Raw genomic sequence first — 14,248 nt, forward strand, 5'->3', positions numbered from 1 at the left:
ATCCATTTGGGGCCCGCAAACGATTATTCAAGATGTCTTTTGCCTTAGTGCTCGGAACTACGGGGCAGAGCTTTCCTCCCAATGTTTCTTCTTTCGGTGAGGCGTTGTACTTTTTTTGTTACAAAGTTTAATTTTCCTTCGTGCTCGTTACGCTCACACGCTATCACTTCATTTAAATATTGTTTTCTGTCTAAACCAATCAGATTATTTTGTATTCATGTGACCTCACTTCTAGCCAATAAGATGTGTTCTCCTATGCCTGTACTTTCCAATAAATGAGTTCCAATGAGCCCAACTTGGTAATCCATCTTGGAAACCCATCTTGGAAGTTCCGACTCGGAGTGTGCTCTTTTCTCCATCCTAATACAATCTCGAGTTTTAACCTCGACAGCAAGTATATACGGTAAGCTATGTTTTATTTTTGCTTGTAATTTGTCCTTTTTCTTCTAAATGTGAATATATTCAACTAGCTCTTCTTTTAAAGGCACAATCCTTTCATCTGATAAATTTGAGAAGTGATTTTTTTTCCCCTGCGACTGGCTGGCAACCAGTTCAGGAAGTCTCTTGCCAACTGCCCAAAGATAACTGGGACGGGCTCCGGCACCCCCGTGACCCTACTGAGGATAAGCGATGTAGATAATGGATGGATGGATGAATGAATGAATGATTTGGGTGGAATTCTGGGTCAGTTGAGAACCACTAGTCTAGATCATAATATTGAAAGAACACAAGCAGTCTGAATTTAACTGACGTGACAAGCAAGCATAGAATAGACGATGTCTTCAACAGAGAGGTCAAGTTAACTTGCTCTGCAATGTTTTTAAATTATTTTGAATTTACAAATGTACATACTAAAAAGGTAACTAGAAACACGAAGTATTATGTGTCCTTTAATTTTTAAATTCAAAAGAATCGGCAACATGGAAACCTTAATTTAAAAAGTGCGACTTGATGTTGTTTGTACGAAGGACAGAAGAGAGGAAACATCGACTTTTTATTAATTGTTTGAAATTAGTTTTTGAATTTTAAATATATGTTATTCAAATGAAATTGGGTTAAACACGTGGTGAACAATTTTCTTCTTCAAATATTGCACTTGAAATTACCTTAAAAGACCATTCATAGATGCGGGACGTCACTACCAGACGTCACACGCCATTTTACAAATATTTTCATTTTTTATTTTTTAATGTTTTTTTTATTTTTTGTGTCTGATTCAAAACTCAAATGTCTCGACTTTAAAGTTTTTTTTTTCAAATAAAAAAGTGGATATTAGGAAAGTGTCAAATCAAGTCCGAAGTGACGTTAGATTTTGTTGGGTTTGTTTTCCTCTTCGTTTATTGTTGTGTCCTACTCATACGTACAGCGACCTTGGTGTTGTAAAAGGTGCTTCGAAATACATTGGATCATTATTATATTCATGCTTATGGTTATTATTCTTATTATTGGTATTTTTATTATTATTATTATTATTATTATTATTGTTTACGTTAAAAGATAAAATCACTAAATATCATAGTAAGATGAGGGTGGGATGAATTTACAGGAAACACACACGAGAAAAAAAGTCGCGTCTTTAGCGTCCTAAGGGACGAAAATATATTTATTTCCTATGTGTTCGTCGAGCGGTGCATTTAAGTGTCTTCGTTAATCAGAACTTCCGTGGGCCGTCGTGGAACATCGCACACTTTCAGGGAATTTTACATTTCTGCATACAATTAAAGATTTACATATTTGTAAAGAGTTTCGAGTTGCTAAATTCTCTGCATGATGATTTCCACCCAGGTACAAATTCAATTCACCAGATTTATTCTGATTATATACTTGATTCGTATGATTATCGTTCCAAAATAAGAATAAAAGAATAAACTCTCAAATAAAATAGAAATTCGACAAAAATAAACTGTATATCACAGCATCTACAGTTATCATAATATTTAAAAGGAAAATACAGCTTTAAAAAGCAAATCACGAGTTACTCTGCCACAATCTCTTGGATTAAAGTGATGATTGCAGCCTTCAATTTTCAAATGTTCCACCCCACCTATGTTAATTTTATTTTACATGAATTTATTTATTTGGGTTTTGTTACGTGTACCATAAACTTATAAACTCTCAATCCATGATTCCGACATATGGTGCTATTTCTCCCGACTATTTCCTTCTCTCGCGACTTGTGCTTTAACTCACTTTTGTTATTTTTAGATTCGTTCTTCACTGTCGCTAGCTTTCCACAACTGCCAGCTGCATCCAAATGGAGGACAACGGCGCTGCTAATCCTGCGCAGCCCCAACTGGGCATCTTCTCGATGTCCACTCAACATCTCAGCCAGTTGCCGCGCCAGGGAGCCGTCAACTTGGACTTCAGCGATCTGTCCTACACCATCCAGGAAGGGCCCTGGTACAAGAAGACAGGTTAAGTCATTGCCTAGCAACAGAACCCAGATTACCTATTTCTCGGAAAAATGTTCCAATATCCAATATCAGTCCGGAAAAGAAATATAGATTTAATTGGCACTCACGTACAAGAAGTCAATCCCAGTTTCCACTCCAGAGTAATTCAAGAGTTGACCTGATCCAATATTGAATTGAGCTGTGTTTATTGTCATTGATATCAACGTTGTGAAACCTTATATGCAACAACATTAGCCATGGCACTCGAAGGTAAACATGTAAGAAAGACTTTAAAGAGAAAAAAGATTAAAGACTGTCAGGAGAGATAGGCATAAATAATTTCAAAGTAGTGCTTAGAGACTGAACTAACTCATAAAATAGCAATGAAAGAATCTTGCAGCGTAACAGTAGTCGTTCAATAATAAGTTTTGCATGCTTGTGCAGGGCGGTGATAAGAAAATAATATTATTATCAGCCCAACATATCTGTGTATTCGATCAATTCCATACAAACTCTGATATTAGCTCCAAAAAGTCCAGTTTCTGGTCAGATGTGATTGAAGAGGTGGCCTTATCTGATATTGAGATTGGTCCAATATCGGCTCAGAAATTTGTATCAAATTTCATCCAAAACTAGTCCAGTTCTTGCTTCTGAGTGATTTTTAAAATGGTCTGCTCTAACCCAGAAATCTGGATCGTATTCCAAAACTCTGATTCTGACTCCAAAAATTGCTTTCCAATGCAAGTAGTTAATACCCGTATCCTTTCCGGAGTAATTATAGAGATGGCCTGATCCAATACTAACAATAGTCCGACATTGCCCCAAAAACCTGTATCGTTTCTTTTTCGGATTGCAATTCAATTTGCGGGGAACGGGACTGAGATTAGATCCGATCATCCAAACCTGAATCTGGACTCCAAATCTAGAATTGGAAAATGTGTAGTGAAGATATTATATTGGTTGATATCGGCCCAGGCTGCAATATCGGTATCATAATGGAAGATGATTAACCCCATTTTTTTTCTATTTCTTTGGATCAGGTTCGAAAACCCTGTTGAAGAATCTGTCTGGGCAATTCAACAGCAAAGAGCTCGTCGCCATCATGGGACCTCCCGGAGCCGGCAAATCCTCCATGATGGACGTCCTGGCGGGGTACAGGTATAAAGGCTGGGCTGGGACGCACGTCCTCCAAATGGGTTTTTCTGCAATGGTGTGAATCCTTCGCAGGGAGACGGGCGTGACAGGTAAAATCCTGGTCAACGGTCATCCCAGAGACTTGGATAAATTCCAAAAGATGTCCTGCTACATCATGCCAAGCGATGTGCTCAAGCCGCACCTATCCACCAAGCAGGCCATGATGGTATGTTTATAAAAACTAAAAAAGTTTTAAAAAGAATGGAAGAAGTGCTGAAAATAAACAAAAATGACTCAAAAACACTGAAAAGTTTTGAAAAATGGTGAAAAGTAAGCAACAAGTACAAGAATGTATGAAATAATTGTGAAATAAAGTACTAGGTTTAGTCACGTGCTGTTAATAACAGGTCAAGTCTGGTTTAAAACTCAATCAATCTCAAAATAGGCACTTTTTGTTTAAAACGAATCACTTATGAACACTCCTTGATTAAAATGAATCATTTTCAGTTTGCACTAGGCACTTCCGGTTTAAAACTTGCACTTTTCATTCAACGCAGTTCACTTCCGGATTGTCATGGTCACTTCCATTCTCAAGATCAGGCCCTCGCGGTTCAAAATGAGTCTCTTCCAGTTGAAATTGGGTCACCTGTGGTTTAAAAAGGTCACTTTAGGTCTCGATACAAGCACTTGCAAGACAGTTTCAGTCTAAAATAAGCTTACTTACTGCCACTTAAATGAATAAACATTGAATCCCCTGTTTTCTGTATATTAGATGGCCGCCAATCTGAAACTCAACGAGCCCATGAACGTCAAGGAGAAAATTGTAAGTCCTTCCACGTCAAGTTTCGCTTTTGGGATTGTTTTGCTGATTACGATTCCTGGTTGGTCACAGGTGAATGAACTTCTGACTTCTTTGGGTCTGACCGACTGCGCTGAAACCCGAACTGAAAATTTGTCGCGGAGCCAGTCCAAAATTTTGGCCATTGCTCTGGAGCTGGTCAACAATCCACCGGTCATGTTCTTCGATGATCCCATCAGGTGTGATGTTCCATGATGACGTCTTCAATTATGAATTCTCTCAAATTACAAAACCATCTTTTAAATGTCATTGTTTTTGTCTTGTTTTTATCTTGTAATGTTGGAAACAAAGTTTTCTTTCATTCAAAGTTTCCAAATGTACCCCAAATTTTCATGTTTAATAGTTTTATTGGCTGGATATACTTTTTGTACGCTGGTTTTCAGTTTTATACACGTGCTTTTAGTTTCATTGACTAATATTCCGTTTTATAGACTGGCTTTCAGTTTTGTTGCCCGGACTTCAGTTAAATGAAACTTCAGGTCAATAAAACTTAAACAGTCAATAAAACTGAATGCAAGTCATTGAGACTGAGTCAATAAAACTGAAAGTCAGCTTTAAATAAGGAAAACCAATCAATAACACTGATATCTAGTCCATGAAACTGAAATCTGGTCTATGAAACTGAGATCCAACCTCTTAAATTGAAAGCGAGATAGTAATACTTAAAGTCGTTCAATAAAACTGAATCAAACTGAAAGATAGTGAATAAGACTGAAAGCCTTTCTATCAAACAGAAAGCGGGTCCGTAAAACTGAAAGTCAATCAAAAGAACTGAAAGCCAGTCCATGAAACTGAAAGCCAGTAAAAATGTACCGCACTCGAAATGTCAATTTGGACTCCAATCTGGGCTGAGAAGGTCAAGCTTCTCCTTTTAAAAGGAAGACCATCCCGAAAACTAGTCTACAATCAGTTTGATTTTCCGCATTTGTGTCTCAGTGGGTTGGACGGTGCAACGTCCTTCCAGGTCATCTCTCTCCTCAAGTGTCTTGCTAACGGGGGACGGACCATCATCTGCACCACCCATCAGCCCAGCTGGAGAGTCTCTCAAATGTTCGACAAGGTAATGGAATTGGGGTTTGATTCGCTCTTTAAATCATTCATTTATCTTAAGCGGCGAGTTTCGTATTTCTATCAAGACCGACACAGTCAAAAAAAACCTCTGCGTTTTGTAATCTGAGGTGTCGAGCGTTTGTGCTTCACATGGGGTACCGATCTATGGTCACCTTTGACTTCAAAGAACGTCTTTTTTAACTTTCCCAGATTAAAGTGCAATTGCAACTCCACTACACTAGGGGGCAGTGGCATGCTCAGTGGCAGGGTGTTTTGTTTACATTGAAACTCCACGCAGTGCATTCATCACAGAGCATAATCCTTGAGTATGAAGTGTATACATTAAGTGTAGTCTGCCCTCAAGTGCCCCAATAAAGAGTGTTTTATCTTCCGGGGGGGTTTTGACAGAAAATAATTGAGAAGATTAAGGTTAAGAGTTAAAGTCTAGGGTTAGTTTGGTGGGTTAGGAATTAGTTAGGGTTAGGGATTTGAGTGAAGGGTGATAGGGTTAGGAGTTATGGGGTGAAGGTTAGACAAGTAAGGTTAGGAGGTCGAGGTTTGGGTTTGGGCTACTAGGTTAGGGATAGGTGTTAGGGTTAGGGGTGGAGGATAAGAGTTATGAGTTTAGGGGGTAAATGTTAGGGGTTAGTCATTAGATCAGTGGGTTAGGGTTAGGGGGTTAGTGGAGTGGATTTAAGGGTCAGGGTTATTGGGTTAGTGGTAAGGGTTGGAATTATGGGGTAAGTAGTTACGTCTGTAAATTAGGTGGGCCATTGGGGTAAGGTTTGGAACTAGGAGTTAGAGGTTCAAGTCAGGGTGGTAGGATTAGGAGATATTAGGGGGTTAGGGGTTAGCAGTTGGGTTAGTGGGTTTAGGGGTTAGGGTTAAAATGTTAGGGGTTGGTGCTAGGGGGTAATGGTTTGGGTTAGGAGTTATGGGTTTAAGCATAGGGGCCTAGTTCTTAAATTAGTTGGCTATGGCAAGTCGGTTAGGAGGGTGGGGTGATGGTTACTGTGTTAGATTAAGGGGGTCGAGATGGGAGGGTGGGTTAATAGTTATAGTCTTGAGGGGATAACAAAAGACCATTTCTTTCAATAAGGCACAACGTGTAGTTTTCCTCCTGACAATCATGCAGATATGTTTCGAAATTCTCCACGCACCGTGGATCTCGAGAAATTATTTCTCGAAGTTGACTTTTGACCTGTGCTATGACGCCACCGGATGACAACAGGGAATCAAAACAATGGCCATTCTCGTTAAAAACAGACGGCGATCTAAGTAATGCATAACACTTATATCCGCTTGGAATAATTGGAACTTTGCTTACCGTGTCGCTGGGGGACTGTTTGGTCCGAGTTGCTGAGGTTGGGGGAGGGAAGCAGCTGCGTTACCTGTGCTTTGTTTAAATCTTGGCACTTGTCAAGCTGAAGTTGCTCTCCTCTCTCCATCAGTTGTACATCCTGAGTCAAGGCCAATGCATCTACCAGGGGACGGCGCAACACTTGATCCCTCACCTGAGCCAACTCAACCTGGTTTGCCATGAGTGTGAACCCTCCACCGATTTTAGTGAGCATTGCAAGCACCCTCTGCTTTCTCGTCGTGTTATTACCCTGGTTTCCCCCTTCAGTCATGGACGTGGCGACTGGGACGTACGGGGACATGCACGCCGTCTTGGTCGAGGCGGCACAGGGGAGTCAATGTTGTGAGGAGAGCAAGAGAAACTTGGGGGGAGAGGACGCTCAATCCTCCGACAGCGAATTGGTAAGACATCCCGAAGACTTGGAACAGTTCTAGATTTCAAATGTCAGAAAAAAAACATGTATTTTTTTTAAGTTCATAATTTATATTTGAATAACTTGAATTTAGACGCTACCGAAGATAAGCAGTGCAGATATTGGATGAAGGGGCAGCACGGCGGTGCAGTGGTTAGCGCGTGTCCGCCACAGTTCTGAGGTCATGAGATCGAACCTCCTGTGTGGAGTTTGCATGTTCTCCCCTTGCTTGCGTGGGTTTCCTCCGGACACTCCGGTTTCCTCTCACATTCCAAAAACATGGATGTTAGGTTAATTGGCCGGTCCAAAATGTCACTAATTGATGGATGGATGGATAGTGGGTGGATGGATCGATGGATGGAAGAAATAAATACATAAATTTGTATAAAAAAGATGAGGTAATAAAAAAATAATAAATTATAACAAGCTATATTGTATCATATTATGATAAACAAAAAAAATATTTAATTAAAAAGTAAAAATAAAATGAAATCAGTTAAAAAATATACAAAACAGTAAATCACAAAAAAATATACATAATAACAATGATAAAAATAATAAAAATAGAGAATAAAATAACGTTTTTTGTTTTTGAAAATGAAAAAAGTTGTAAAAAATACACATTACATACATTTAAAGAAAGGAGAAATAGAAGATCGAAACAAATGAATAAAAACATAAATTATACACAAAATAGATTATAATGTTAATGATTTCAAGTAGTGACATAAAAATGGTTTAAAAAAATACAAAAGTTAAAGAAAATGAAAAAAATGAAAATAAATTACATTTTTAGAAATCAAGAATTTTACAGGTACACAGTATGAATATATGAACATTATAATAACGAATTAAACAAAAAAAGTAAACACTAAAAATTGAGGTATTTAGAAAAATTCAAAAGAAAAATGAATTAAAATGAACCACAAGATAAATTGAAAAAAGTAGAAAGAATAAAATGAATTGATTTTTTTCATTTTTGCTATGATAGTATTTCAATTAATAAATAATAAATAAATTAAACACGAAATAAATATTGATTAAAAACTAAAAAATGAACCAAAAAAATCATTTGAAAAAAAGAATTAAACATTTTAAAAAAATGATATAGTATAAATTAAATTACCCCCTCCCAAAAAAAAAAAACTAAAAAAAGTGCTTTGATAAACATTTCTTTCTGCAGTCATTGGCTCCCCTGCCCAATCCTCGAGACTTTGCCACCAGTACCTTGCAACAGTTCTACATCCTCTTCAAAGAAAACCTGGTATCCAAATACAGAAACTCGGTAAGATTTTTCCGTCCCAAAGAGTTCTGAGACTATTGTGAGGATTGTGATCGAGGTTACGGTTTCTGAAGGTTCTCCAAGTGGCTTTCCACATCATGATGGGCCTCTTTATCGGTCTCCTTTGCCCCGATATCGGAAACGACGCCCAACACGCCTTCAACAACAGAGGCTTCCTTTTCTTCTCCATATTGTTCCTGATGTTCAGCGCCATGATGCCAACCGTCCTCACTTGTGAGCAATGCAGAAGGTGGAGGGACTCATTAATGTGGCACGCTTAGAACCAATTGGGTTTTGTGTTGTCCAGTTCCTCTGGAGATGCCGGTTTTTGTCAGGGAACATTTCAACTCCTGGTACAGCCTTAATGCCTACTACATGGCCAAAACCTTTGCTGAAATCCTCTTTCAGGTAAGATTTGCGGCACCTTGTTTTTTTATGGACTTGTTATTTCTTCTCCTGTAATATCTAGATGTTTCTTTCTTTCATTTTCCTTCCTTTCTTTCTTTCTTTCTTTCTTTCTTTTGTTCTTCCTTTCTTTCTGCATTTGTATTCCATTTACCCATTTCCTGGGATTTTAGTATCTTTTTGGCCATTTTACTGGATTTTTTTTATCTGCCTTTTGACCCCTGTTTTTTTTTTTTATTCTGCCTGCCCCACCGGGGATTTTCTCTTTCTGAATTTTTGTCTCTTTCCAGTTTTACTATCTATCTGTCCTCCACTGGATTTTTCTCTCTGACCTTTTTATGGATTATGACACCATCCCCTGATCTAAAACCTACATGAGGGCAAGGAAACACTCAAAAACCTCAACTAATAAACAAGTCCAAATATGATAATCTCTTGCAGATGATCTGTCCAGTCCTGTACTGCAGTATCGTTTACTGGATGACGGGCCAGCCTCCGGAAGCGATTCGGTTCTTGCTGTTCCTGGCCTTGTCCACAGCCATCGCCCTGGTGGCGCAGTCCCTGGGGCTGCTCATCGGGGTGGTGTCTCCGTCACCGCAGGTGGAACTTTCTATATGGAAAATCCGGATCCAGAAAAGGAAAATAGTGGATGAAAATAACTTAAAAAAACCACAGATATTCACCTCCCGGATCTGGATTCTCCATGGTTAGAGGCTTGTCTTTGATTCATTCAATTGCTTTGTTTTCAATGATAACCCCCAGGTGGCGGCATTTGTTGGACCATTGACAGCCTTCCCCATCATCCTCTCTTCTGGTATATTTGGGAGGATCAGCGGTAGTCCGTACTACCTGCAGTTGACCTCCTACGTCTCTTACGCCAGGTAACTTCGGGAGTCGTTTGCTTGCCAGTACTACAAGCTAGCTTGCCGAATACAGAGATACATGCTAGTATGTCGCCGAAGAGAGCCCCGGGACCTTTGAGCCGCAGTCGACTAACTGTGGCGGCAGTAAGAGTGCAACAGGAGTTACTTCTGGGGCAACAAATGGAGAAAGAAAGAAAGAGATGGAGAGGGAAAGAGAGAAAGAGAGAGAGGGAGAGAATGAAAAAAGAGAAAAGGTGAGAAGACAGAAAGAAAAAAGACAAAGACATAGCATGCTGGTAAAAAAGACTGAGAATAAGACACAAAAAAGAGAAACAAAGAGAGACACAGAGAGAGAGAGAGAAAAAGAGAAAAGTGAGGAGGGGGAATAGGGAGAGAGAGATATAGAGAGAAAAAAGAGAAAAAGAGAAAGAAAAGCAGCTACAGGCTTTGGCAACATCAAGTGTACATATTTCAAACTGCAACTCATTTTTCTCTTGTGCTTCTCTCAATTTTGTCTGGCGGGCCGGATTCAATCCCTTGGCTGTCCTGATCCAGTCTGCACGGCCGCAGTGTGAGGGCTAAAAATTGCAAACCTTATCTTTCCTTCTCAGGTACGGCGTCGAGGGCTTGGTCCAGTCCATTTACGGCATGAACCGAAGCGATCTTCGGTGCGACGTGGAGCGATGTGATTTCCAGGACCCGCAACAAATCATACACTTCCTGATCGGGGAGGACGCCAAACTCCATGTGGATTTTATCGTCCTGGGATTCTTTTTTATTTTCATCCGCGTGGCCACCTATTTGTTCCTGCGCTACAAAATCTCCAATCGCTGAGCTATGCTAATGACCATTAGCCGTTGTTTATGCGCGTAATGCAAGTGAAATTCTTGAAAAATTCACATTTTTTGCTTTGCTTATTCCTGGTTCAGGCAAACGTTATTATTTTGATGTCATCTCCTTTACTGATTGTAGGTCCCTGCTTTTGGGATTTCCGAAAATAATATCCAACCAGTGTTTTCTTTTTATCATTTATAGAATATAGCCAGACATATACATGGTTTGTTGTGCACGTGACAAAAATAAAATCCTCGAAAAAGTATAATTTGTCCTCTGTTTATTTCTCTCTCGGGCAAAGACGTGTTGATGAATGCTTTTAGCTTCTCTTGTTAGATGATTGTAATTATCTGCTTCTCAGACTCCCCGAAAACTGAATGTTTCAATTTCCAGAACTGAGGAATCCCGAAAAATAGACTAGTGTATTTTTAGAATCCCCCAAAATACAATTAAAATAACCTATTTGACAAAGCCCTCCCCAGACTCCCACAAAATAGATTTATTTTACCGGGTCTGAAGACTCTTGAAAGTTTGATTATTTTAATTCCCTGCTCTGAAGACGTCCTGAAAATAGATGAATGAATGAAAACTTTATTTTGAACATTAAAATAAAAACAATGACTCAACAACAAAATAATGTGATCATAATATGTTCGAAAAGGGATAGTCAGTCGCTTATTTTCCCTATCCCATCATCCTCCCTATTAATTACTGTAAGTGGGGCAAAAACAAGAATGTGATTTTCTTTTTTTAACTTGTGATATGATTTTTTTTAATGGTCAGAAATTATAAGAGTATTTTTTTTTAATCTGCAAAAACAATAATGACAAATTTCCGATTGTGATCTTTTATCATAAATGTTTTTCCCTTTTAGCTCAATAAGATCGAGAAAATGGTCAGAAATGAGAAAATGAGTATTGAAAACGGTTTTAAAAAATAATGGTGATGAAATAAATCATTTTCTTTGAAACTGTGATTTTTTTTTCTCAGCTCGACAAGAATGGTTAAAATTGACCAATTTAGTGAAAGGGCAAAAGAAATAATGGTGACAAAAATGTAGATCGTCATTTTAATTTTAAATAATCGTGCCTTTGTGATATTTAATTTTTAGCCTAACAAAATATAAGAAATGGTATTTATATATTGAAAAGAATGGTATTAAGGTTCAAACGAGATGACAAAATCAAGATCGTGATTTTACTTTAAAAAAAATCGTATAAGTATGTCTTTCTTTTAGTTCAACGAGTCAAGTCAAATCCTTTTTATTTGTACAGCCCTTATTCACAAAGAGTCTCAAAGGGCCGCGCAGGTTATTGCACGGACTAATATTTCAGACTATTATTACACCATCCCCTGATCTGAAACCAACTTGAGGGCAAGGAAAAACTTGAAAAACCTTGAGAAGGGACCGCACATGTGGTAATCCCCCTTTCAGGATGACCAGGCTGCAACGGATGTTGCAATTACAAATAGTACAGATATATTGTCAAAAAAAATAAAGGTTTTTCATATACTATAGAATAGAAGTGTGTTTTAAGCTTAGATTTAAACATTTCCACTGAGGTTGCAGATCGGCTCTCAGGGGGAAGAGCATTCCACAGCACCGGTGCCCGGATGGAGAACGCTCTCGAGCCTGCGGATCTCTTCTTGGCTCTTGGTTCACCAGTAGTCCAGCGCTTTCAGAATGAAGGCTTCGGACCGGAACATAGGGGGAAATCAAATCTGAAAGATATGAGGGAGCAAGTCCATGTATGATTTTGAATAATACCAAGAGGACCTTGAAAGTCGGACCAGTTTTTTATTTTAAATCGTGACAGAATCAAGACTATGATTTTATTTAACTTTTAAAATTGCGGAATTTTATTTTTAGCCCAACAAGACCAAACATCCATCCATTCCAACTATTATCCGCACCGCTTATCCACAATAGGGTCGTGGGACTGCAGGAACCCATCTGAGTTATCTTAGGGCAGTGGGCCGGGGACACCCTGAACTGGTTGCCAGCCAGTCTTAGGGCACACAGGGACAGACAACTCACTTGCTCATTCCCACCTAGGGACAATTTGAACCGGCCAATCAACAAGCATGTTTTTGGAATGTGGGAGGATACCCACGCAGGCACAGAAAGAACATGCAAACTCCACACGGTAAGCTGCGGTAGCTGGACCTTGCACCGTGGGGCTGCGCTCCAACCACCCAACCACTGTGCCGCCCCAAGACAGAACAAATGGTCAGAAATGAGTCCAAATAGTTGTGACAAAATCAAGATGGTGATTTCAATTTTGAAGATGGTGATTATAAATGTCAACCTAAATACTGTTTTTCCTGACCTGCTTGCACATTTTGAACTAGCTTGAAGCCAAAACCAGATGCTCCTGTGCAGAGGATCGGGACTAGATCCCTCCTGCAGTGTGTGCAAACTCGGTGAAAGAGTACACGAAATGTTTGACCTCTGTCAAAGCAAACAAAGGCTACTGTACCAAACATTGAAATTCATTTTCTCAGGTGTTCAAATACATTTGCAGCTATATCACACAAATTTTTTTTTTAAAAAAATCATGCGGTGTGATTTCTGCATTTTTCTATTTAGTTTGTCTCTCTCACAGTGGATATGCACCTATGATGAAAATGTCAGACCGCTTTCCATGATTTATAAGAGGGAGAAATAGCAAGATAGCAGATTGTTCAAATAATTATTTTCTTCACTGTAAATAATGTCTTTGTTTTTTAAGTCAAGTCAAGTCAAGTCATTTTTATTTGTATAGCCCTAAATCAACCACTATAGGGAGATAAATACCAGTTAAAGATATATTTAATGGCTGCGTTTGAAACGGGCATGGTAGCCCCTCCAACAGAACTGCAGCTCATAGAAAACTGTTGACCTGCCTTTTATTGAATCATCTGTGTCGGGGGAGGGAGTTATTGATAGGCAGCAGGACAATTTTCCTCCCGCTTTGTTAAAATTTCCAAGATATGAATTGTTAAAGATTGTTTAACGCGAGTAGTTCAAAGGTCAACGATTACTTAACAATGTTCTTTGGGTGTCGACTATTTCGAAAAAAAAGCAGTATCTAAACTTCACTCCAGGTGTTTGTTTATCCAACTCTCTGAGCCGACTTTGAACGCGTCATCGGACGTCACCGCAACGTCAAGTTCGGGTTGTTGTGAAATCCACGCGCAAGTGAACTTTACGAGAACCAATCAGGGGACATCACAATAAACAGGTAAATACAAACCTGTTAGGTTCAAGTCTCCAACATTTATAATAAAACGCTCTGAAATATAGGACAAAGAGAATCGGTTCTTTATAATTAGTTACTTTATTAATCATCATTTTGAGAGCCGCCGAGATTCTGCTGTTAGACATCTTTTCGCTCGCTCTGCTCTGCTTGCTGCGCTCTGGCTCGGCTCTGGCTCTGAGGATCTCCTCGAAAAACCTCCCTTCTAATATTCAGTTTTTGCCTTTGCTACGTAGAGTTGATTAGTCTTCTTTCGAAGGCCTGCTTTCCATCCAATGATGACAGGTGACCTTGGTCCTGGGAAACTCCTTTTTCCCAGGCTCTTTGGTGAAGAACAATCTTGAGTTATGGGATGCCAGGTCAGGATGTATTTCGTTGGTATGTGAGAACAAAAACACAGTCTGTACATAAAAAAAC

General features: G+C 39.1%; 1 protein-coding gene across 1 annotated transcript; it reads left to right on the forward strand.

Moving 5' to 3' along the window:
- The first annotated feature begins 240 nt into the window (after positions 1-240).
- Positions 241-10,860, forward strand: LOC148356936 (ATP-binding cassette sub-family G member 4-like). Its single transcript, XM_088347038.1, has 15 exons — positions 241-403; positions 2,206-2,414; positions 3,434-3,551; positions 3,621-3,753; positions 4,300-4,350; positions 4,420-4,565; positions 5,323-5,446; positions 6,888-7,002; positions 7,064-7,197; positions 8,392-8,493; positions 8,565-8,724; positions 8,798-8,898; positions 9,337-9,495; positions 9,658-9,776; positions 10,370-10,860. The coding sequence occupies exons 2-15, from the start codon at positions 2,255-2,257 to the stop codon at positions 10,590-10,592; spliced, it is 1,845 nt and encodes a 614-aa protein (XP_088203164.1). The 5' UTR covers positions 241-403; positions 2,206-2,254; the 3' UTR covers positions 10,593-10,860.
- Positions 10,861-14,248: the final 3,388 nt, after the last annotated feature.

This window comes from Urocampus carinirostris, chromosome 11, assembly GCF_059441175.1.
Source record: "Urocampus carinirostris isolate Australia breed hairy pipefish chromosome 11, RoL_Ucar_1.0, whole genome shotgun sequence".
Classification (NCBI taxonomy): Eukaryota; Metazoa; Chordata; class Actinopteri; order Syngnathiformes; family Syngnathidae; genus Urocampus; species Urocampus carinirostris.

Coding starts and splice junctions, on each gene's coding strand:
- LOC148356936 (XM_088347038.1), top strand. CDS start 2,255: ATGGAGGACAACGGCGCTGCTAATCCTGCGCAGCCCCAACTGGGCATC. Junction 5,447..6,887: donor TCTCTCAAATGTTCGACAAG/GTAATGGAATTG, acceptor TCTCTCCATCAG/TTGTACATCCTGAGTCAAGG. Junction 7,198..8,391: donor AATCCTCCGACAGCGAATTG/GTAAGACATCCC, acceptor TTCTTTCTGCAG/TCATTGGCTCCCCTGCCCAA.